General features: G+C 35.9%; 3 protein-coding genes across 3 annotated transcripts in view; 2 read left to right on the top strand and 1 right to left on the bottom strand.

Moving 5' to 3' along the window:
- LOC120150458 (disease resistance protein RPM1-like) overlaps positions 1-3453 on the top strand; it is a 31483-nt gene extending 28030 nt beyond the window's left edge. The window contains exon 4 of the mRNA XM_039163150.1: positions 3443-3453. The gene's annotated coding sequence lies outside the window, so the exon portion shown is untranslated. The remainder of the gene's footprint in view (positions 1-3442) is intronic.
- On the top strand, positions 243-7250 carry LOC120150460 (wall-associated receptor kinase-like 22). The gene is made up of 3 exons (XM_039163151.1): positions 243-275; positions 866-1328; positions 6512-7250. The coding sequence occupies exons 2-3, from the start codon at positions 880-882 to the stop codon at positions 7248-7250; spliced, it is 1188 nt and encodes a 395-aa protein (XP_039019082.1). The 5' UTR covers positions 243-275; positions 866-879.
- Positions 7251-11919: 4669 nt separating this feature from the next.
- LOC120150310 (agamous-like MADS-box protein MADS4) overlaps positions 11920-25845 on the bottom strand; it is a 100649-nt gene continuing 86723 nt past the window's right edge. The window contains exons 6-8 of the mRNA XM_039163000.1: positions 12531-12572; positions 12188-12336; positions 11920-12100 (exon numbers count right to left, since the gene is read on the bottom strand). Coding sequence (XP_039018931.1) covers positions 12046-12100; positions 12188-12336; positions 12531-12572 — 246 coding nt within the window. The 3' untranslated portion in view covers positions 11920-12045. The remainder of the gene's footprint in view (positions 12101-12187; positions 12337-12530; positions 12573-25845) is intronic.

The following is a 25845-nucleotide window of genomic DNA, read 5'->3' as shown; positions in this document are numbered from 1 at the left end:
TCTACTCATCTATGTGTATGTGCCGAGGAGAGGTTTATCGGTCAGGAGACGTTTTGCGAAGGTACACAACTTAACACGTTTTCGATTACTGTTAATAAATGATTTGAGATAACGTGCATCACTTTTTTTTTTTAAATTCCTCTCGCAAATGACAGGGAAGGAATGCGGGGAACATAGATGGTGTTACATTCTTTGCTTGAACACTCCTGACAACTATTGCTTGAAACCAAAACCGTCAAATCGAACAACTCGAAACTTTAAAATCATTATAATTGGCATGTGTTGAAATCACCCACCTTTTTCTTTTTACAATTAGCAGCATTACGGTTGTTTAGGTTAATTCAGTTCATGTGGTGATCACATTCTATATATCAATGCCTGAGGCCCTGATGTAGTAACAATTTTTTAGTAAAAGTCTTGGTTATTACTTATGTTTTAGTATATAAGTTAGCAGTAAACTTTCATTTCATAGTTTTTAATAACTCAGTTTGAATAAAGAGAAGGAATAAATACAGTTTATTTGATTTAAAACTCGTGTAGTAATTAAACTTTTTTGTGTGTTAATACTCATGTAACTAAACATGGCATAAATTTTTAAAACGCCACTATCAAAAACAATGCCATGGTGCAATAGTGTTCCCTTAGGGATGGCAACTGGGTAGATCAGGACGAGTTTTTGACCGAGCTAAACATGACTCGACACTATACCAACAAAACCCAACCATGTATCCCTATCCTTGACTTGACATCATAACAACAAAATCTGATCTCGACCCGAGCTTAGATACATGTTTTTATCATCTTTAAACCTGACCCGATTTGACATTTTTAACTTGATGAAAGTGTGTTTTCTGTCTCTGTATAGGTTGCACCACTAGCATGGGGTCAATAACTTTGCTGATTGCAACATGGCAAATGCACAAATTCTGGAAAAAAAGGCAAGACGTGAAGCTGAAACAGAAGTACTTCAAACGAAATGGAGGTCTGTTACTACAACAACACTTGTCTGGTAATGTGGAAAAAATAAAGCTGTTTAGTTCAAAGGAGATGGAAAAGGCAACGGATTACTACAACAAGAATCGAATCCTCGGTCAAGGTGGCCAAGGAACAGTTTACAAAGGAATGCTAACGGATGGAAGCATTGTGGCCGTTAAGAAATCTAAAATGCTGAATGGGAGGAGCAGTAAGTTCGACGAAAACAAGGTTGAACAGTTCATTAACGAGGTTATGATTTTGTCTCAAATCAACCATAGAAATGTTGTTAAGCTCTTACGCTGTTGCTTAGAGGCTGAAGTTCCTTTGTTGGTCTACGAGTTCATCCAAAACGGTGTTGGAAATAAAACACTCATACAAACAACTTTTTATTGAAACTCAAACAAATATTACAAGAGCACTCTCACTCAAAAACAAGAACTACAACTCACTCTTATAAGACTTTGCTTCTTCACTCACTTAGAAGCTCTTAATTTTTCTTGATGTTTAAAACTAAAATGGGGAGGGGTATTTATACTACTCAAGAACAATCTTACACCACACAAATAAACTAATTTAAACCATTAAAGTCTACAAATACCTAACTCTCACCTAACTAAATTGATGTAAGCAATGACATCATTACTTAAATGATGTAAGCAATGACAACTTTACTTAAATGATGTAAGCAATGACATCAATTTAGTTTGGGTTTAGGTTTAGGCTTCCATAATGGATCAAGTTTATGATCCAACACCCCCCTTAAACTTGATCTCGTTAGGATCCTTAATCTTATGAAGTCTTCACTTTTCAGTGGCTTGGTAAAAATATCGGCAACTTGATCTTGTGACTTCACGTATTCAACTTCCACATCGTTTTTTGCAACACACTCCCATATATAGTGGTAGCGAATGTCGATGTGCTTGCTTCGATCATGGAATACTGGATTCTTTGATAAGGCAATGGTTGATTTGTTGTCGACACAAACCTTGGTAGGCTCTTCTTGTCAAACCTATCTCCTTCAATAGATTTCTAAGTCAAATTGTATGACAAACACAAGAGGTAGCAGCAACATATTCCGCTTCACAAGTGGACAATGTGACAATCGGTTGTTTCTTTGACATCCATGTGAACACAATATCTCCCATGAAAAATACGAATCCAGTAGTGCTCCTTCGATTATCTATGTCTCCACCCCAATCACTGTCGCTATATCCAACAAGCTTGTAATAATTAGAAACTGAATAGAACAAGCCAAAGTCAATTGTACCTTTCAGATAGCGAAGAATTCTCTTTGCGGCTTTAAAATGGGTGGTTGCTGGAGATTCCATGTAGCGACTAACAAATCCAACTGCATGAAGAATATCGGGTCTCGTGCAAGTTAGATAGCGTAGACTTCCTATCAAACTTTTGAAGAATGTTGGATCTATACTTTCGCCTTCTTCATGTTTGGTCATTTTGATCCCGTATTCTGTCGGTGTGCTTATTGGCTTACAGTTCTCCATCTTGAACTTCTTTAGTATCTCCTTTGCATAGCTTTCCTGTGAAATGAAAATTCCATCATTTTGTTGCTTAACTTCAATGCCAAGGTAGTACACCATGAGCCCCATGTCTGTCATCTCGAATTCTTTCATCATCACATCCTTGAATTCATTAAACATGCTTGGGTTGCTTCCAGTGAAGATCAAATCGTCCACATAGAGACACACGATCAAAATATCTTCATCTTTGATCTTGATATATGGAGCATGCTCGTAGGGACATTTGTTGAAGCCATTCTCTTGGAAGTACTTGTCGATTCGACTATTCCATGCCCTTGGTGCTTGTTTTAGCCCGTAAAGAGCCTTCTTCAACTTCAACACCTTGTCTTCATGCTCTTTGACTTCATAGCCTGATGGTTGCTGAATGTAAACTTCCTCTTCAAGAACTCCATTTAGGAAGGTGGACTTTACATCCATCTGTTGTATCTTCCACTTGTTTTGAGCTACCAAAGAAATGATTAGTCTGATAGTCTCCAATCGAGTAACAGGAGCAAATACCTCATCATAGTCAATTCCAGCCTTCTGACTATAGCCTTTAGCAACTAGCCTCGCCTTGTGCCTTTCAATCTCTCATTTTTCGTTTTGCTTTGTTTTGTACACCTATTTGACACCTATCGCCTTATGTCCCTTGGGAAGTGAGGTAAGTTCCCATGTGTCATTCTTCTCGATGGCCTTGATTTCTTCATCCATTGCATCTCTCCATTTCTTTTCTTGTACCGCTTCTTGAAAGCTCACTTGTTCACAATCGACAAACAGACAAAATAATGTAAGATTATCTTGTCGTTCAGTTACCTCATAGAGATCTCTAAGGCTTCTTGTGCGTTGCACAACTCTTTCACTTTGACTTCCATTTGACGATGACGAAGGTGATGAGTCTCCTTGAGTGGTTGATGTTGGTGAAGTGGGTGGAGTTGCAAGCTCTTGTTGAGATTCATCTAGTTGTTCTCTCATTGTCTGCTCATCTTCTTCAAACTAAGGAAAGAAATTGAAATCATCTGTATGAGAGTTAAAATCCCATTCTCCTTCTTCGTTGAAGACCACATCTTGACTAATCACAAACTTCTTATTGTTTGGATTGTACAACTTGTAGCCCTTCGAATTAGCATCATAGCCGATGAAGATAAAACTCTCATTTTTATCATCAAGCTTCGTTCTTCTCTCGTCTTGTACGTGAACATGGGCTATACTTCCAAAGGTTCTCAAGTGAGAAATGCCAGGCTTTCTTCCACTCCATGCTTCTTGCGGTGTCTTTCCCCATACACTTCTTGTTGGAGATCGGTTTGTCAAGTAGACTGCACACGCTACTGCCTCCGCCCAAAATTCCTTGGGTAGTTTCTTGCTTTTGAGCAAGCTTCGTGCCATGTCGAGGATTGTTCTGTTCTTTCTTTCTGCCACACCATTTTGCTGGGGGATCTAGGAACTGTCATTGGTCGACGAATTCCATTTGCTTCACAGAACTCTTGAAACTCCCTGGAAGTAAATTCTCCACCTCGATCGGATCTCATGGCTTTGATATTTCTACCGCTTTCTCTCTCCACTGCTGCTTTGAACTTCTTGAAGACTTCAAAAACTTCTGACTTATGTTTCAAGAAATATACCCAGGTTTTTCTTGAAAAATCATAAATGAAGAGAAGAAAATAGTTACTGTTACCGAGAGAGCTTGACTTGATCGGTCCACACACATCGGTATGGATGAGCTCAAGTGGCTTCTTGGCTCTTGTCTCTAACTCCTTTGGAAAGCTTTTCCTGAATTGTTTCCCGACTAGACACCCTTCATAGAGCTGGTCAGGATGGTTAATGCGAGGTAGTCCTTTCACCATCTCCTTCTTAGATAACAACTCTAGACCTCCAAAATTGAGATGCCCAAATCGAAGATGCCAAAGCCATGATGCATCTTTGTAGCAAGATTTCAGGCACTTTGCAACATCATTTTGTATGTTGATCAAGAACATTCTATTCTTTGACATCGGTACTTTAGCAATGAAGTTATTATTATCATCTTTTATAGAAAGATTATAATTATTCACATGAATATCATAACCTTTCTCTACCAGTTGCACTAAACTTAAGATGTTACTTTTCATATTGGGCACATAGTAGACATTTGAAATAAATTGATGTCTCCCATCTTTTAAACGAATAAGAATATTACCTCTCCCTTTCACTGCTATTGTGAAATCATCTCCAAACGAAACATTTCCACTTACTGACTCGTCTAGCTCCACGAACATGTTTTTCCTTCCACACATGTGATTGCTTGCACCACTGTCAAGATACCAGGAATTTGCTTGACCACCATCAGTTTCTTTTCGTGCTAAAAGAAGAGTTTCTTTGCCATCTGTATTTTCCTCCACGTAATTGGCCTTCTCCTCAATTTTGTTGTTGGGAGCTCTACATTCTGAAGCATAATGCCCAAACTTCTGACAATTATAACATTGAACTTGAGATTTGTCATGCCTTGAGTTCGGATTGATTCTTCCACAGCCTCGTGTTGAGCTTTCTCCTTTCTCATAGTTGTTGTTGGAATTTTTGTTGTTGTAATTCCAGCCTCGTCCATGACCTCAACTTCCACCTCGTCTATGACCTCTACTTCCACCTCGTCCATGGCCTCTACCTCTGCCTTGGCCACGTTGGTTTCTATCATTGTGTTGGCTTTCATGCATATCCTTGAGTTGTAGCTTGAGGAGTTGCTCAGTAAACTCATGCTTCTTCTTATGCTTCTCTTCTTATGCTTGCAATGATCCTTGGAGTTGCTCGATCGTCATTTCTTCCAAGTCTTTAGTTTCTTCAATCGTCACGACGATGTGCTCAAATTTGGGATCCAACGAACGGAGTATCTTCTCTATTATCCTCACATCTTCTAACTTTTCACCATTTCTTTTTAATTGATTAGAAACAACTACTACTCTTGAGAAATAATCTGAAATAGACTCAGATGCTTTCATGTGTAAGGATTTCACCTCTTAATGTTTGGAGATGAACCTTCTTCACTTGCTCGGATCCTTTGTAAGAGGTTTGCAGCTTCTCCCACGCTTCCTTGCTAGAGCTTGCACTTGAAATCTTTTCAAAACCATCATCATATAATGCTTGATAGATGAGGTAGAGAGCTTTCTTGTCTCTCTTTCTTGAATCCTTCAAAGTTGTCTTTTGATCTGGTGTAAGAGTAGCAAAAACATCATCATCCGTAGGCTCGCTATAGCCTTTCTCTATGATATCCCACACATCTTGTGATCCAAGAAGTGCCTTCATTTTGATACTCCAATTTTCGTAGTTGTTGTTGTTGAGTGTCAGAACTTGGAATGGTGCCATACCATTTGCCATATCTCTCAATATAATGAGAATTTGTAAAATCCGATTGCACGGATGAATCTGGAACGCCAAAAAAAAACCTTGGGAGGGACTTGGATAACTCGGTCAAAGGGGCTCCAACGCGGCTGACTCGGCTCAACTCGATGAGTCAACTCGATTTTCTGGCAACAGTCTTCCGGCGGTGCGTGGTGGTGCGTCAGAACTCAGATTGAGAAAATTCTGACGGCGTCGGATTCCTCTCGTCGAGACCTTCGATCTTTCCAACCTGTCTCTGATAGCACTTTGATGGAAATAAAACACTAACACAAACAACTTTTTATTGAAACTCAAATAAATATTACAAGAGCACTCTCACTCAAAAACAAGAACTACAACTCACTCTTATAAGACTTTGCTTCTTCACTCACTTAGAAGCTCTTAATTTTTCTTGATGTTTAAAACTAAAATGGGGAGGGGTATTTATACTACTCAAGAACAATCCTACACCACACAAATAAACTAATTTAAACCATTAAAAGTCTACAAATACCTAACTCTCACCTAACTAAATTGATGTAAGCAATGATATCATTACTTAAATGATGTAAGCAATGACATCTTTACTTAAATGATGTAAGCAATGACATCAATTTAGTTTGGGTTTGGGTTTAGGCTCCCATAATGGATCATGTTTATGATCCAACAAACGACACACTTTACGATCTCATCCATTACCAAACTGAAGAATTTCCTTTGACATGGGACATGCGCTTACGGATCGCGATCGAAATCGCCAATGCTTTGTTCTACCTGCATTCGGCCGCTTCCGTCTCTATTTATCATCGAGACATCAAATCTAGCAACATACTCCTGGACGATAAATATCGGACCAAAGTGTCAGATTTCGGAACCTTGAGATCGATTGCGCTCGAACAAACTCATTTGACCACCCGAGTGCAAGGGACATTCGGATACATGGATCCCGAGTATTTCCGGTCAAGTCAGTTTACGGAGAAGAGTGACGTTTATAGCTTCGGGGTTGTTCTTGTCAAACTCTTAACGGGACAAAAGCCAATAATCTCGGATCAATCAGACGAGGCGAGAAGCTTGATATCTCACTTTCTGATGTCAATGCAGGAGAATTCGTTGCATGACATCGTCGATTCGACTATAGTAAATGACAGTCAAGAGAAAGAGATTATAGCAATGGCTAAGTTAGCAAGAAGATGCTTGAATCTTAACGGGGGAAAAAGGCCGATCATGAAACAAGTAGCAATGGAGCTGGAGTTGATCAAAGCATCAAAAGCAGGTAATGAGATCGAAGAAAGTGGAGATGAAGAATCTGAAGCAGATGACATAATCGAATCTTGGAATGCCAATCTTTCTTGGTCCACGTCTATATCAATTACAACTGATAGTACAACTTTGCCATTAAATGCAACCTTCTAGCTTCCAACGCTTTTGTATACTTGACAATCGGATAGTTAGAAAATTATGTTCGGGTTAGATTACTTCGGTTCGAATCATTTTTTGTTTAAATTATATTTGGTTAGATTTGATTCAAGTTAGATTGGACCTAGTTTAGGTTTAGTTTGTGTTTATGGTAAGTTGAGTTGGGTATCGAGTAGAGTAAATATCACATCAAATAATTTTCGGATCCAATTATTATCGGATCGATCAGTTTTTGAGTCAGATTAATATCAGATCAGTCGATTTTGAGTCGGATAAATATTAAATCGGTCATATCCATATTAAATCGGTCAGTTTTCAAGTCGAGTCAATATCAGAGAGTCATTTTTCAATTCGAGTAAACATTTGTATCTTCGGGTAATTTCAGGTTGAGTTTGGTATGAAGCTAATCGAGTACATAAAATATAGCACCCTCAAACCGTTATTGGTGGCATGATCGATTATTAGTTGTCACAATAGGGTCGACGAAGCGACCCACAATAAAAATCCGAGAAAAATAAATTTATCTAACCATTTAAAACCAGAAAACAATTTCTATACTAAAATGTAAGTTCATATAATTATTTCGATCATCAAAATCGAATTCAGAAGTACAAATTACAAAAACAAGTTTCATACTCCGATATAAAAAACTATGTGGCCTATATGTCCCAAAATTACATGTGTTGTACCCCGTAAGCAAAGCTAAAAAACTTTCATTACTGATGTTGAAATCTGCGCCATGATCAATTCTTTTTAACTTGAAATGATAAATAACATAATGAGCTTTAAGAAAATTCAATAATACGAGATTATCAGATCATGTTATAGGTCACACTCAGATATATGACAAAGTATAAAATTTTTCGTGACAATCTAGATACCCACAGGTTCTATTTATTATTTGAATTTTCATTAATTGATCTTCTACATAAGGATCGAAAAACTTATGGTCTAGAAGAATCATACAGATAGACAGATTAAGGAGATAGAACGGAGAAATCTAGTGTGCCCCATCAAGTATAGAGAAAAATGTATAGATAGTTTCAAAATTTATTTCATTAAAAAAATTAAAAAGACATTAAAGTTAGTTTAAAAACCATGTAACAACCATCTGAACACCAAAATGTGTAGGTTATCTTGAACCATACACCATAAATACACCCAGTAAGGATCTTTTGTATTGCAATAAGGACTTATCATGTGCACAAAGTAAAGGAGTATACGGTAAGGACTTACAAGTCATAGACTAAACCTGAAATACATCCTCCAACAATAACCCTCCTATGACGATAATAAAAATACATGTGTTTAAGAGTAATTAGTGATTTAATTTATTAAATCAAAAAATACTTGGTAGTCTAAAAACATGTTCACATATCATGTAAATAACGGTAACAAGAGATCGTGCCATCAAAATGAATATAAGAGAATTTAGAGTATATCATATAAGTAGATCATAATGGTAATGTACACATCAGGAACACACTAGAAAATATAATTTATTTTTCAGAGGTGCTTGATAATTATAAGAAAGGGAACATAGAATTTCGGTTTTGAATTGATTTTCAGAAACGAGATCCCTATTAAAAGGGTACGATAACCAATGGCTCCACCAATCCTTGGAGAATTGATACATCAGGACTATTTAGGATTCATATATATCATAAGGTCATTTGAGAACTGTTACATCATGATTATTTAGCATTCAGATATATCACAAGTGATTCCATCAATTAAGCTTGTAAGACATTTTAGTCATTTTGAATTCAAGAGAAATTTTTGGTAATTCAGCTGAATAAGGTTAAATAGTGGTTTATAGTATTCAAGATTTCTTGACGTATCATGCTTTCAAGTCCAATCAAAATTGAACAGATCTCAATAATGTGGTACTAACCAAATATTCAGACAGAGACATTTCACCAATATTCATTTCTTAGAATCAACTGTATAATATAGTTGTACACCTTCACAAATCATCATTGAGCGGATCTCGAGGAGACGATCATGTATTCATGCGATATTTATTTTATTCTAATATTGTAACAATATTAGGAATGACCTACATACATAGGTCGTGCTTCATAATCTTTAGGGGCTATACAACATTTAGGTTTATCAGTATTTCTAAATTTTATCCAAATACGTTCATTTATTCTATGTCATAACGGTATTTAGGTCTTTTAGGTGCACGAGGATATTTCAGATATTTCAATCAATTCAGTCATATATAGTACTTTTGATTAATTGATCTTTAAATGTTTATTTAAAAATAAAAAAATCTAATTATTTTGCATTTTCGAAGGCTAGAAACATATTACCAGGACTTTCCAAATAGATCAGGAGTGTAATAGATGAATCAGTAGTTATATCGAGTCAAGTTTGAATTCTCAGGTTATTTCCACTATCAGGTGTAATCCATTTCCTTTTTACACCTCAAGGATATTTTCGTCATTTCTCCTCCAAGTATTCCAGGTATTAGAATTTTCAACGAGAATAATCAAGATTTAAGGTTTCGAGGTTAATTGTTTATCAATTAATAATTGAACTTGAAATTCTTATCAGTCATCTAATTCCTTCTATGAGTCATTCGAGTCTTATCCAGTTTACTATCTAATTTTTACATTCAGTTCGAGTTTAAAATAATCAACGATAATCACAAGATCAATCGTATTCATTCATGCATTAACCAATTACCAACGTGTACCTTAAAGCATACAAAAGGTAGTAAGTATTACCTCAACTCCAACCTAAATCGGTCAACCTTAAAACTCTCTTCGATCATTCTTGAACTTGAATTCAATGTTCCACAATATCTCAGATACATGGCAAAGCGAATTACATCTGAAACAAAACATAAACATGAAAATCAAATTGAATCAGGAGTTCAGAACGTTGAAAAACAACTTACCATGTTCGAATTTGACGAAACGGACTCCGGACGTCAAAAATCCCAAAATATGAATTTTCAGAAAAAGTCAACTTTTGGTTAACGTTCAAAGTCAACAGTCAATCAACAATTGATCAACGATGGCTTGGCTCGACTTGATGCGGCTCGGCTCGACTTAGGGCAACTAAGTCTGTTTCGAATTGGTTCAGACCAGTTTAGGCGAGTTCTAAAAGCTCCCTAAGCTGAAGACAAGACCCACGCACAGGGGGCAATGCGTGCGGCGCCTGCGATGACTCTGCTGGTCGAAATCTCATCAAAATTTTCAGAATTGAAATTTAAAGGCTAGGGAGTCTCTTACCAATGTTGTTTCGTATCGGAGAATGACGGAAAGTTGAATTTTAAAATGGCTTAATGTTATTTCAATCCACCTCCCACCATATTGGTGATGACGACGACGACCTTGATACCAGTAGACTCGAAACACCACGAAGAACACATTGATGTTGACGGTACACACCACGAACGGCCGGTTGACGATGAATCAGAGGTGGAAGATTCTTAGAGAGAGAGGTTTTTGGTAGGTGTAACCTTAGGAAATTTCTAGGAAGTGGGATTATATATCCAATTTTTCTATAAAAGGAAAAGTTATGCTTCAAGTCCTCCAATTTTCCACTTATTATGAATTTGGTTTAAAATTTTAATGAAATAAAATTTAGATCATAAATTTAAATTTAGAAAGATTTAGCTCCTAAATTGGGGTGAGACATAAAGAATTATCAATATTCTTATAAAAGATGTATCTTTTGTTTGTCAATATTATCTTTTATACTTAATTAAACGAAGATGTTGACATGTTATCATAAGATAATGCCACATCATCATTAAAAAAATTGTCACGCCGGTAGTTCTATATTTTTTTAACTACGGGTGATCAAAACATAATCCATTTTTGAAAAAAATAATTGAATGATCAAAACAAAATCAAAATTATAGTTGGATGATTAAATATGTAGTTTACCCAAAAAATTTAAGGACCAAATAAAGAAATCAAATTTCGGGACTAAAACTTGTTTTATCCCTTGAATCAAATTCCAAAGATTTTATTGGTCAAAAACCACTTTGGCCACTCAACTATACTTTATCAAACATTGTGTAGATTTAAAAATATTTACTATCAATTTGCCCACTCAACTTTCTTGTCATCACCCATATCTCCCATTGCTATTGTAGATTGCTGGCGTGGTATAAATTAACAAATAGATGAGTGACATGTGTTACTTTACTTTTTTAAATGATTTTGTTCAACTTTCCTCATCATTTTTTTCAGCAAAAAAATTTCTACTTCGGTATATTCTTTTCTCACAATCATTTTGGATGCATTATTTCATTTCCGGTCGAACTTCTAACTTCAATATCTAATATAGGGGTGATTGACCTCATGCACCATCGATATCTCATACATCCACCTTCAATGGACAAATACGGTATGGTTAGAGGGAGGATGTATGAGATATCAATGAATCAAATTAACAGTTTGATACATTTTAATCATACTCTGTTTATTCATTGACGTTGTAATGACTTGATATTATGCTTCAGCGGAAGAACGAAATACAATCATCTCCTCCTCGTATCAATAAAAAAATCGAACTAATTTTCCATTAAAACTAATTAAAGATTAATCTCAAAGAAAAAGTTGGAAGTAATCTTCTTACAAAGACGCACTGAGCTTCTTATAGTGCATACTAAGTAAAAACACAAAGCTTATAATAATAACAATAATAATAAATCCATGACAGTATACCTATTTGTTTTCATGGAATAACATAAAGTAGTTTCTTCTGAAGAAATCCATACCCATGGTTTCTTCCCCTTCATATCTATGCTAACCAACCAGTCATATAGTTACTCACACTCGGGGCCTGTCGCAGTGACGACCGACATCGGATCATGCTGGTATCTATAATTGGAAATTAAAGATCAAGAAAATCGGAAATTGATTCGAATTACAGCGCTTCTTTAGAAAATCGAATCGAAATTTGCATACCCGATTTGTAAAGTTGGCTCACAGTCCAACGGATGGAAGAAGGCATCACCATGACGAGGCTGATGATGAACTGGTTGACGGCCATAGCCTACATCTTCCGCTGCATTTGGATTCAGCTGTAGTGGATTTACTTGGTACCCTTCCACTAACTGTATTAAACCGATTCGAACCGTAATTCAGTTTCGGTTTTCATTGAATCTAGTTTGATTTCGTTTCGATTATAAAAAGAATATATTTATTTTGATTTTCAATTTTTTTACTAAGTTTTCGACTCTAAATTATAAGAAAAAAATATTAATTATTGGATTGGAGTGAATTTTATATAATAAGAGATAAAGCTTACCCTTTGTTTTAGGGTATTATTGGCTTCATTAAGAAGATGTTCTTGCGTTAAAGATAATGGAATTTAAAGAATTAATCTTATAATTAATTAATTAAGATAATTAATGGTATACCTTTCTTTGGAGATCAGTTTACTTTACATCAAAAATATATTCTATGTATATTCTGTAAAATCAGTTTACTTTACATCAAAACTGAAGAAAAAAAAGTAATCACAAATTCACAATTTTAGAATCGGTACAAAATATAAAAGCAAAAGCAACCCCAAATTGAAATATGAATTTTTTTTTCTTGCAACTTCAAAAATCCTCTCAAATTTCGTTGTCCCAAACTCAAAATCAAAGAAAAATCAGAAGGGAAAAAAACTTTCACTTTGAAGAGAATCTCACAGTTTCAAGTAAATAAAATACCTGATTGTTTTAAATTCTTCCTTTTTGCTTCTTGTAACATGCAACAACCAACATAGGTATGAAAATATTTTGACAAAAAATCTTCACAAATTCATCAATTTTTGTAGTTTTGTGGATCTTTTTGGTAAAAATAACAAGAAAAAAATTAAGAAATGTAACAAAGAAAAGAAAAGAGATGCATTTGGAAAAAAAAATAAGAAATCTTTACCCGTTCCTTAGGCTAGGGATTTAAAGATTTTTTTATGTTTTATTTCTTCTTCTTCTTATTATTATTATTTATTTTTAATTTTTAGGCTTTTTGTGTTTGAAGTTTGGACCTAAAAGAACCATATAAATTTAAATAGAATGGAGTATTTGGGTTATTGTTATGGCCTTATGAATTTACCACATAAAATTAAATAAATTGTGTTTATGTATTAATAAAAGTATATAAGTGTTAGAAAATACTTTAAAAATCATTAAAAGTATTTTTTATAATTATAATTATAATTATTATATTTTATAATAAGTTTTGTGAATTTCAAAAAGATTCATGTCCGCGATATCTGCAGTGGCCACGATAGCATCCGTTACGTCCGCAACCGCGATAAACGCGACCACAACTGCAATTTGAATCCCTGGTCAACGCGACCCCATGTTTGATTGGCATAGCCGTTGTGGTCGTAGAAGCTAGGTGACTTAAAGTAAGATACTGCCTCGTGTTGATCGAAACCGGTGGGTTGCTTGGACACCATCGGAGTCTTGGAATAGTTGACCTTTGCCATGTTCTGGCCGGTTGTCGAGGGTGAGACCTTTGGGCTAGCGCTGCTAGCCTTTGTGGCGAGGCGAGAGAATGGGTTGGACTTGGGTAATTTGCTTTTGAAGAGGCCTTTCTTCTTCTGAGTGGTTTCCATTAAAGTATAATCTAAGCAAAGATCAGCTTGAGGTGGAAGAAAAAGAAGAAGACGAAGAATGGGTTGGGTTGTTGTTAACGAGGGCCAAAGTCTCTTCTTTATATATAGTTAGTGCATGGAATAATTTTGCATATAGATAATGGTTTGAATGATCCAATGCAATGAAGTTTCCAAATGGAATTTATGCTTAAAAAACCCAAAGAAAAGTAACGTAAAAATAGAAATTGAGGTTTTGCTTTTTGGACTGTCATAGAAACTAATGGCTTTCGGTCCGTACCTAATCAGCGGGAGTTAGTAAGCATAAGATTATATTCGACGCATCGGATGGGGCTGTGAACCGCGTTCCAACTTCTAAGATAAGGTCCCCTGAGAACTTGCCCTCTCTCTACTTCCTCATAACATTCTCTTCTTTCTTTCACTGTCATATGTTCCAAACTTCTTGTATCTCCTTAGGGTAAGCATTCAACTTCATTCAATATCATACACAATTATATATAGTTTTAAGATAATTACAATTTAGTGTATTTTTGCAAAATCCTCCTACAGTTGACACATCTTTCCTGATGCTGATCAAGAAGCCAACCTCCAACTCACCAATATCCCGGAACCACAACAATTCGTTGAACCCCTGGCGGTCGAACATCCTCATATGTCGCAACCTTCCGCGCCTATGGATGAAGCACACCATGAAGTACACAGCCCACCAAGTCAACTGAGGAGTCCCAATCCGAGATGCCACGGCAAGCTCCTTTGCGTCAGAGCCGACGCCACCTCAGGAAAGCATCTCAGCGTGAAGAGCCCCCTCCCAACCATCCCAGAGGGACCTAGCACTCCTCCAGCCGCACCGGCTTCTGACTCTGAACATTCTAGCCCCGCCAAGCTGAGAAAGCGCACTCGCCGCGCGACCGCTGCACCACCACCCATTTAAATACAAGGTACCTTGTATTTTACATTACATTAATAGTATGTAGTTCTCATTTTCCTTAGTTGTAGTACGCATTGGGGACAATACTTTTCTCAAGTTTGGGGGAAGTAGGGTTATTGCAATCATTGCATGATAGTAATAGTAAAATAAATATGTCATGACATTAGTAAATGTTTGAACAGTTTTCTGGAATTAGTTAATGATGCTCGATGATGATGATGATTTTGATGGCTATGATAGAATGTACATTACTGGTTGAGGATGATAGAACCAACTCTAGGATTGGTTTCTTTGAAATCTTTGAAAACACGATTGTATGTTTTCCATTCTTAAGAAACTTGGAAATTTTCTTTAAAAGAATTTTTTAAATGCCATGACATAAAACTTTTAATGTTGAAAACTCCTGAAAAAAATAAAAAAAAATGTTTGAAATGAAGTTGAGAATAAATGCCTAGGCATATCTGTAGAGGGATACTCCACTATGCCATGGCATATGAGTGAATGAAAGAGATGTAACAGGATGACTCTACCTGACTAGCTCGAGGGTGGAAGGTATGCTCCCTTTCACCTAGAGTGTGGGATGGTAGGTGTGATAGGCTGACACCCCTCGTAGTAGAATTAATGAAAGAAAAGAAAACAATGTGGGAGTAAAATTTGTAAATATCGTGGCAAATTAAGAAAGCTTGCTTAGAAAATTTTTAGGTTTGTTAAGCATGAATTGGATACAAACACGCAAACACTCACACAAAGAATCTTGCCCAAGGGGACAGTACTTGATTTCTCAAACTAGTCTAGCATGTTGAAGCCATATGTGCTGAGGGCTGAAATTTTATTCCATGAAACTATTTGGCTTCTGAACTTGTCATGGTATTTTTGTTTTGCTATTTACTATCCATTGCTTGAGGATAAGCAATAAATTAAGTTTGGGGGTGTGATAAATCTGTAAAAGGCCATATTTTGGGACCTTTTAACTTAAGTTATTGAATGTCTAAAGGCTCATTTAGGATCATGTAGAGGCATTTAGAAGCATTTAGTTGCATGTAGTGGATTTTGATTTGCCGTGGCATTTTATTTTTACAGCAGTGTTGCCTTATGAGAAAGGTACTTGTCTGATTATGTGCAGGTATTGAGAGCAAGGAAAAAAGGAAAGAAAATGACGTGACATAAGAAGATTGTTGAACAAAATGAATTTGCCAAGTTCAACCGGTATTTCAAAAGTGCTTAAAGTGTGAGAATATATTTTTGAAGCCAGCTGTATCCAACTGTCCGAGAACTCTGCCCGATAAATCCACCTCGATGATCCGCTTGGAGGGACCAGCACTATAATCGCCAATTCTGCTGATGATGTCGCCTGACCCTGCAGATCCTTTTTGTCCTTGGGAGCCTGCAACGGGATTATGCCAGTCACTCATGCCAGCTACCCGGGCTGTATCATCACCTATCTTGCCCGACTCCCAAGCAATTTAACCATGGGTTGGGAAAGTCAACTCTTAGTTCAAGGGTTAATTTTCCCCTATAAATAGAGGATGAAGCCATATGGAAGAAGACTTTGGTTCCACCCAGATTTGAGCTTAAAAAGTTAGAGAGAGAATGTATCATCTTTCTATGACAATCCTACTTGCCGTGGCATTTCTCCTTGACAAGCCAGAGGGAGTGGCATCCTGAGCATCCGAGAGGAGCTAGTTCTCTAGGAGCAGTGCCTGGTGGCCGAGGGAAGCATTGGGCAGTGCACGTCGAAGGCTTTCTCTCCTCCCTTAGTTCTTTGCTTTTATACTTTGTTATTGGGTTGTAAGGAATGAATGATACTTGCTTTGTGCTTGTTTATTTCGAACCCCACCATGAGCTAATCCTATTTGGTGGGAGTTCACTTGAATGTTTAAGTTTTTATTTTAATGAATGATTGCTTTGTTATGCTTTATTCTGTTTTGTTTATGAAACGTAAAGCCTTAAGGTTGTAGGAGCTACGAGAGTAACATTTCCTTAGGAGGTTTGTTGGGTTCGAGAGAATACCTTGGAAAAATATCCTTAGTATTCGAGAGAAACTAGGGAGAAACCACATAAACAATGGGTTCTAAGTAGTAACTAGGCCTAATCCACCTTAGAGATAAGGATAGGATTTTATTCGACTAAAAAGAGTAGAGCATAGCCGATAGGTTAGATGTTAATGCGGCCGCAAAAAGGTATTGCCAAGACATATCTTGTTATCTGGACCAATAGGATCACTGCAGGGGCTTACGCCAATCGATTTTTCCAGGGCATCTTCAATCTGTCGAGTCCCTTACTAAAGATAACATAGGGCACTTCAGTAGACTCTATCGGGCAGTTTAAGCATAGAAGAAATATCATTCAGAGAAATAGACTTAGATTTTCTTAGTGACTCCCATCGCTCATTCCCATAGCTGGTTGTCGTTTGAGAAAGCTAAAGTCCTATATATATATATATTAAATCCAGTAATTTTTTATTTTGCCTTAACATTTCCGTTTGTTTACATGCATCACAATTTAATTTGTCACAACATAATCAAATTTTACCACTCTGCCATCATTCCATTTCCACATCAGTCATTCCATTTTGCCATAACATTTTCATTTGTATATACCATCACTAACTTTACTTAGGTGACAAAGTAAAGTGCTTTGACAAACCTATTTGACTTCTCCAATTCCCTATGGAGACGATACTCTATTTATCACTTTATTACTTGTTTGATTGTGTCTACTTGCACACACATCCACACTCATTTATAGTACTCATACCGAGCAGACACTTCTATTACGGATAGCTCCCACTATTTCACTATAGTGAATAGTTCTCTGGAACCTTCAAAGAATGGGTAATAACTTCTTATTTTCTTATGTTGGAGGATCCACCTTTTGTGGCAACCACAAAGACAATAAGCAGATATTACATACTCAAATTTGGCTCTGATACTAATTGTTACGGAAGACGGCTATCGGATAGAGCAAAAACGTAACTGATAATTTGAAAAAATAAAAATGAAGATAAAATAGACAAAATTACGTGGAAAACCCCTAAATAATATAGGGTAAAAACCACATGCAACAGTAGAAGAATTTCACTATGAGAAAATAGGAAATACAACTTCTCTCGATCTACCAAGGAGAAAACAATGATAATTCTCTCTTGATAAAAAAGAGAAAACAACTCTCAAGAAACTCTCTAAATTCTCTAGTATTGGAAGAAATCTAGAATACTTTGGGATGATTTTGAAGCTAAATGAGCTAGGGTATTTATAGTTGAAGCCAAAGGACTAATTTGTAAATACCCTAAAGTTTAGTGACTAAATTGAATTATCTCATTTTACATTTTCAACAAAAGGGGTCATGCACCTTTCGGTGCATTAATTTATGCACCTTTCGATGCATTAATTTATGCACCTTTCGGTGCTAGTCAATAGGAAGAACTCTTCAAGTCCCCCCTTTGCCTAGCAGCTCAAGAGTGAAGATCTCAAAGGAGCACCGACAACACCAAAGTGCAAAACTTAGCCCTTAATTTAGGAGCGTCGTCGTCAATGGAGAATGAAAAATTTGTGGAGGAAATAGATCATCTTGAGTGAAGCATGAAGAAGATTAAGTAAGTCTACTACGACAGATGTCGAGATCAAGAACACTGTAACAAAATGAAAAGAAAAAGAAGCATGCAACAAATCGATTGTTTCAGAAACCTCAACTTCAACCGAACCACAATTCCTGACATTTCCTCGAAGAGGAAGCCAAAATTTTGTGTCTCCTATCGGTGTGGCTAGAACGAGCAGAGAGATCTTAATCGATGGGTTGATAATATATGTACACACATTTATCTTCAAAGTATGACTAGAATGGTATGAAACATTGTATACTGTTTGCATACTAATTTCTGGTTAACAAAATGAATACCCTATACAAAATCAAATACAGACTGACATCATGTCTTAACAAAGTGTTACATACATATTTCAACGATGATTCACTGTGCCTATATGATGGTGCCCTTTTGGTTAATCAAAGAACATAAGCTAACCACTCGAGAAACTAAAAGGAAAATCGAGAACAAAAATAAAATTGACCTAGACATGATCACATTTTCTACATAGAAAAAGGAAAGAAGAATGAAGATTGTATTACAAGTATTTCATCCGGTTATCTCTCCTCATAGCATTGTATACAGCTTGAACCTATGAACCAACATGTTATTTTGTATTTTTCACTTCTTAAGACAGGAAAATTAATGTATACGAATGATAAATGTGAATGCATGAGCGTACATATTAGGCAAATTCCATGGTGTGTTTGCATGTATGCTTATTGTGTGTGCGCGCGCGTGTGTGTGTGTGTGAGAGAGAGAGAGAGAGAGAGAGAGAGAGAGAGAAAAGGTGTTTGAGGGGGGGACTTGTTCACTAGAAACAACCCGAACAGGGTTAAAGCCGATAAGGAATCGGTAATTCAGATCGAGTTGGAATTTTACAAAAATTTGAAGGATGTTATAAGATGGTTGGAAATATTATTTTAATATTTTGGATCAGAGAAATTTGGTTTGGAAATGTGCAGTTTTTCATATTTAACCGAAACAGTGGAATTTAGTGACTAAAACGCAAATTTTGAAAATTCAAGGGGAATTTCAGAATTTATAGTCAAAATAATTCAAATTTGACTTTGAAATATAATAAGAATGAGTTGTCATGGTTTTTGGTGATAAGAAGATTTATTAAGGGTGATTTGGTCTTATCCCAATTAATGAAATTTATATTCATTTAAAGTGGGATATTATGTAAATTAAGATGAAATGTTTCCTAAATTTCATCCAAATTTGCTTTCTTCTTTTTCAAACCAGACGTGGGCTGCTTCAAAGGGTGAGAAATCTTCAACTCAATTTTTTAAGCAATTTTCTGTGAGAAATCTTCAACTCAAATTTTTAAGCAATTTTCTTAGGATTTTGAGTATGTTGAAAATAGAAAATTGTTATATGTGAAAAACGCTATCTTTTGGTACCAATATTGCATGCTATTATTAGTGTTCAAGTTCATCTTGAGTTGATGAAAGGGGATTTTGATTCTTGTGTTTTATGGGTTTTGAAGAGTTTAGTGATTTTAAAGAATTGGTTGTAAGAAATGATGAAGAACCTAAGAATGAAGTTAAAGAAAACAGTTTGGATTTTTTAAATCTGACAGTAGGTTCGAAAATTCACAAGAAATTATATAAAAATAATTTCAAGATTATTTTTATATATTATGTTCATATATTGATCTAGTTTCGTTTAAAACAAACGGGGGTCAATTTCAAGGTGTATACAAAGATATATGAATTTTTAACCAAGGAAAGGTCAGAAAAATCGGACAGCAGATTCTGTAAAACAGATTCTGTTGGTCAACTTTGAAAATTCATCATAAATTATACATAATGAATTAGAAGGATTTATTTATATGGATAGATTCGTATTCGAGTCTAGTTTTTAACGGAAGAAACAGAATTGAATTCTAGTGTGTATATAAATACATAATAACGATTCTTTGAAGGTAGTACGAATTGTCTGAATATGGAAATTGGTGGGTTGTTGTATAAGTGTTTTATAACTGATATACTATGCTGGAAAATGTTGTTTTGGAATTAAAATGAGAGTTAGATGTGAAATTGATTATTTTGGGAAGATTGAAATGATTGGTGATTTAAGTACAATAATTGCATAGTTGGGGTACTTAAATGTATTTATGCTTTTGTAAAAGCATTTGATGGAATAATTTCAATGTTGGAATTATTGGTATTAAGAATTTAAGTGGTAAATGGTGAAGACTATTTTGAGTAAATTGGAAAAGTTGGTTCCAATGTTATAAGGATTATTAGAGTTGAATATTTTGTTAGATGATAAATTTCAAATATAGTATGGAGATATGATGGAATGTATTTATGTTAGTAAAATACTAACATATGGATTATTATGAATTTGCGATTTATATAGATCGTGGTTGATTTGTGATTGAAGCAAATCAAGAGAGTTTATTGTGGAACCATAGTGAGGCTTAAATTTTGGAAAAATTATAAAGTGTCAAGGTGAGTGTAATACATGCATGAAATTATACATGGATGTTTTATACATCATAAGGAAGACTTGCGATAAGACGACCTTGTTTATATCTGCATGATTTTATATCATTTTTTATAAATTGACATTGATATGTCAGAGGATGAAATTAAAATTCATTGATCACTGATTTTTGCATATGATTTTTTTACCATGAATGTTATTTCGGGTATGAACTGCCCCATTGTTAAATATTGATAATATACTTTGCCATGGATGGAACAAATAAATTAGACTGTATGCCCAAGTAAGTCATTGAGGGACAGGGTATAGTTGGCATGCCATAGAGTTCAGCAGCATGTTGCATATTCGGGAATACACTAAAGGATACCTAGTGTATATGGTGGGCACGACCTTATGTGTCATATTCGGGACTGTACTTAAGGATACCTAGTACAGATGGTGGACACGACCTTATGTGTCATACTCGGATAGCACTACGGTGCTTATATTTGACTCGTGTACCCAGGGTCCTCAGGGTTGTATATTGGGCTATTGTCTATTGTTTATGGTTATTTCCTATATTATATGTTTATGAAATAATGGCAAGTGTATTGGTAAAAAAAATAAGCTTACGAGCTTATGGAATTTTAAATGATAAGTATTTTGGTAAAATAAGCCTACAAGCTTATGGATAAATTGTAAGAGATTTTATGTTATTTTGATCATGGTAAAATATTGGATATGTTATTAAAATGATTTTATGGAAATTTGATTTTTGACATTGAAAATCATGCATGAATTGTATTGCACTGTTAAATGGTTTAATTGCCTCACTAAGTTTATACTTAGCGTGTGATGATTTTCACGCGTAGGTAAAAAGCAAAGAATAAAAATAAAGAGTTCAGAACGACATCAAGCATCGAGAGGTATATTTCAATATCAGTAAGACATCATATTGTGAAATTTGATTTTAGAGAGTGGCATGTAATTTGAAAATGTTCAATTTATTTGTTGAATTAATTTTGGAAATTTTTATAGTGATGAAAGGTTAATTTTTATGAATTTATATGTAAATTTTTGGGGTACCGATTCCCCTACTACAGGGAATCGATTCTCCCACTGTTCACTGTTCACGGGTACTATTCACTATTCATAAAAAAATCTTTTGAATTAAATTGGTTATAACGAAACTTACTTTTTATGATATGGTATTTTTATAATATTAGTTACCATTTTAAAGAAATAAATTTTAAATCGCTCTTAAATTATGGAATGGTTCCAGAAAATACGGGTGACATCTATAATCTGTATAGGTATAATTATACGGGTTATGGGTGTTACAAGTTTAGTGACTAAATTGAATTATCCCATTTTACATTTTCAACAAAAGGGGCCATGCATCTTTTGGTGCATTAATTTATGCACCTTTCGGTGCTAGTCAACAATCTCCCACTTAAAGATTTGATTGGAACAATCATATTTTCACACCATTCTTTCTACCTTGTACCTTTATGTTGCTTACGTCTCTAATAGGCCACAGGAGGATCGACATCAGGTAAATTTATCAGTGTTGATCACCTTTGTCATGAAATCTGCTATGTTGTCTTTGGTATGAATCTTCTGCATATCTATCGTCCATTCTTCCACCTTTTCACGAATGAAATGGTACTGAACTCGTATGTGCTTTGTCCTTGAATGAAATGCTGGATTCCTTACTAGATGCAAGGCGCTTTGATTGTCACAAAACAGAGAAACATACTCTTGATTGTGCCCAAGCTCCTCCAATAGCATCTTCAACCAAATTGCTTCTTTACTGGCTTGTGTAGTTGCTATATATTCTGCTTTTGTTGTTGACGTAGCCTCAACTGACTGCAATTTTAAAACCCAGCTTATAGCTCCACCAGCAATTTTGAACACATATCCTGTAGTAGATTTGCTTTTATCCAAATCCCCTGCATAGTCAGAATCTACATACCCATTGAATAGTAAGTTTGATCCTCCGTAACATAATGCAACATTTAAGGTCCCTTTGATGTATCTCAAGATCCTCTTTACTGTATTCCAATGCTCTTTGCCTGGATTCGCCATGTACCGACTAACCACTCCCACTGCTTGTGCAATGTCTGGTCTTGTGCATATCATAGCGAACATTAAACTTCCCATTGTCGATGCATACGGTACTCGAGACATCTTCATCCTCTCTTCTTCATTGCTAGGACTCATACTGGAGGATAATTTGAAGTTAATATGAAGAGGGGTAGAAATTGGCTTACAATCTTGCATGTTGAATCTTAACAAGATCTTCTTCAAGTAATTCTTTTGTGAAAGCCAAATCTTCCTATTACTTCTGTCTCGGTAAATTTGTATCCCTAGAATCTTGTTTGCTGATCCCAAGTCCTTCATTTCAAATTCCCTAGCTAGTTTTGCCTTCAATTATTCAATATGATCTTTTTTGGGTCCTGCAACCAACATGTCATCCACATACAACAACAATATAACAAAATTGTTATCACCAGACCTCTTGAAATAAGCACAAGGGTCTGCATTAAGTCTGTTGTATCCAAGGCACATAATGAAGGAATAAAATCTCTTATACCAACACCTCGACTCCTACTTTAGATTGTACAGAGATTTGTTCAACCTACAAACCAAGTTCTTCTTTTCTTTTTCTTCAAAACCTTCAGGTTGGAGCATGTAAATTTCTTCTTCAAGATTTCCATGAAGAAAAGTTATTTTAACATCTAGTTGTTCTAGATGTAAATTCAATGTAGCACACATTGCCAAGACTAATCGAACTGTTGTTAGTCGAACCACAGGAGAAAAAATTTCAATGAAATCAATACCTTCTTTTTGAGCATATCCTTTGACCACTAGTCTTGCACGATACCTCTCCACTTGATCGTCACCATTTCGCTTGATTTTGAAGACCCATTTGTTACCAATTGGCTTTCTTCCTTGTGGTAGTGGCACAAGGTCTCATGTATTATTTTTATGAAGGGCTTCGGTTTCTTCTTGCATCGCCATCATCCACAGTGAAGCATATGAGCTGTTTATTGCCTCCTGGAACATTGATGGCTCACCGTCCTCTGTTAAAAGGCAGTATACAATATTACCTTCTATAACATAATCTGAGTACCAATTGGGACATCTTCTCACACGATCTGATTGACGAGTTGTTGGAGCTTCAGAACTCTCTGGTTCTTATTCATCATTGTGATGGTTTTGCTTCAGAAAAATCTCTTTGTTCAAGCTTTTTTTCCACATGTATCTGTGTAGTCTCTGACTTTTCAGCGCTATCATTGTCTTATTTTCTTTGTAGTTTATCTACTACAAAGATAACATCTATGTTGATGATCACTTTGCGGGCAGTGGAATCCCACAAGTGATACCCCTTTACTCCATCAACATACCCCAAGAATTTGCATTTCCTGGATTTTGGATCTAACTTCGAAATTTCTTGGGAGTTGTACATCACGTACACTATACTTCCAAATACATGGAGGTTTGAATAATCAGCTGGTTTACCAGTCCACATCTCCATTAGTGTCTTCAGCTCTATTGCAGTTGATGGAGCTCGATTAACCAAATAACATGCGGTATTGACTGCTTCTGCCCAGAATGATTTTTCTAGGCATACATCCCTGAACATTGCTCTTGTTCTTTCTAACAAGGTTATGTTCATCCGCTGTGCCACTCCATTTTATTGAGGAGTGTTCGCCACTGTGAACTATCTTTTAATGTCTTCTTTCCTACAAAAGTCATCAAATTATTCGCTTGTATATTCTCCTCAATTATCTATTCTGAAATAATTGATCTTATTTCCAGAATCAAGTTTCACCCGCGCTTTGAAGTTTTTGAAAGTTGAAAACACATCTGACTTCTTCTTAATATGGTACACCCAATATCTCCTTGAGTAGTCATCAATAAATGAGACAAAACATTTTTCTCCACCTAGGGATGTAACTGGTGCTTGCCATACGTCAGAGTGAACCAATTCTAGAACACTTTTGCCTCTAGAATTTGACGTGTTGAATTTCAACCGGTGCTGCTTACTTGTTATGAAATGCTCACACAAAGTAAGTGATACCTTTGTTAAGGCTGGAAGTAGCTTTTACTCCACAAGGCACAAGGACTTTCATTTCTTGTTCTGACATGTGTCTAAGTTTCTGATGCCATAGCATTGCAGAATCTGAACTACATGAGGCAACAGAGGCTTCTGCTTCTAGCAAAGTCTCTCTCTTCAGCATGTACAAGTTTGCAGCTATCTTTTCGCCTTTCAGCACCACAAACACTCCACGGAACACCTTCATGATTTCTTTTCGTGTTTCAATCTTTCTTGCATTATTATCCAACAATTCGTAGGATAATAAATTTTTCTTCAGGCCTTTCACGTGCTGCACATCTCGAATAACTTTAATTGTTTCATCATACATCTTCAATTTGATGGTTCCTACGCCAAAAGATCTCTAAGGCATGATTATTGCAACTATATACAGATCCTCCTGAGATATGTTCATAATGATGGAACCATTCTCTTCTTGAGGTCATGTGATATGTAGCTCCCGATTCAATGAGTCATATATCTGTATATCTCTTTCTACCTTCCACGGTGGTTGACGCTTCACAGCATAGAGCATCTCCATTATTTGAAGTGTTTACGGTATTGCCTTGTGGATTGGAGTTTTTATTTAGACTCCAACAATCATTCTTCAAGTGACCCTTCTTTCCACAGATGTAACACTTTAAATTCTTCTTGCTCATCGACTTCGATCTTACCATGTTTGTGACTGCTGCTTTGGCCACATTCTGTTGATCTCCCTCTCATCGTTGTCAATGCTTCTACTTGTTGCAGATTTACTTGTCTGCCTTCCTTGTTCTTGCGCCGATTTTCTTCTTGTAGAAAAACAGCTGCAATGTCCTCGAAGACTAGACTGGTGACATTATTGTTTATCAAGTTGAAGATGAGTTGATCATATGAATCATGTACACTTTGAAGTAGAAGTTCAGCATGTTCTTGTTCTCCTATTGTACATCATAATGATGTAAGCTGAGAAAATAAGGTGTTCAAC

Source organism: Hibiscus syriacus, unplaced genomic scaffold, assembly GCF_006381635.1.
Source record: "Hibiscus syriacus cultivar Baekdansim isolate YM2019G1 unplaced genomic scaffold, ASM638163v2 tig00111022_pilon, whole genome shotgun sequence".
Classification (NCBI taxonomy): Eukaryota; Viridiplantae; Streptophyta; class Magnoliopsida; order Malvales; family Malvaceae; genus Hibiscus; species Hibiscus syriacus.
The sequence above is the reverse complement of the archived record's forward strand: the minus strand, read 5'-3'. Positions and strand labels throughout refer to the sequence as shown.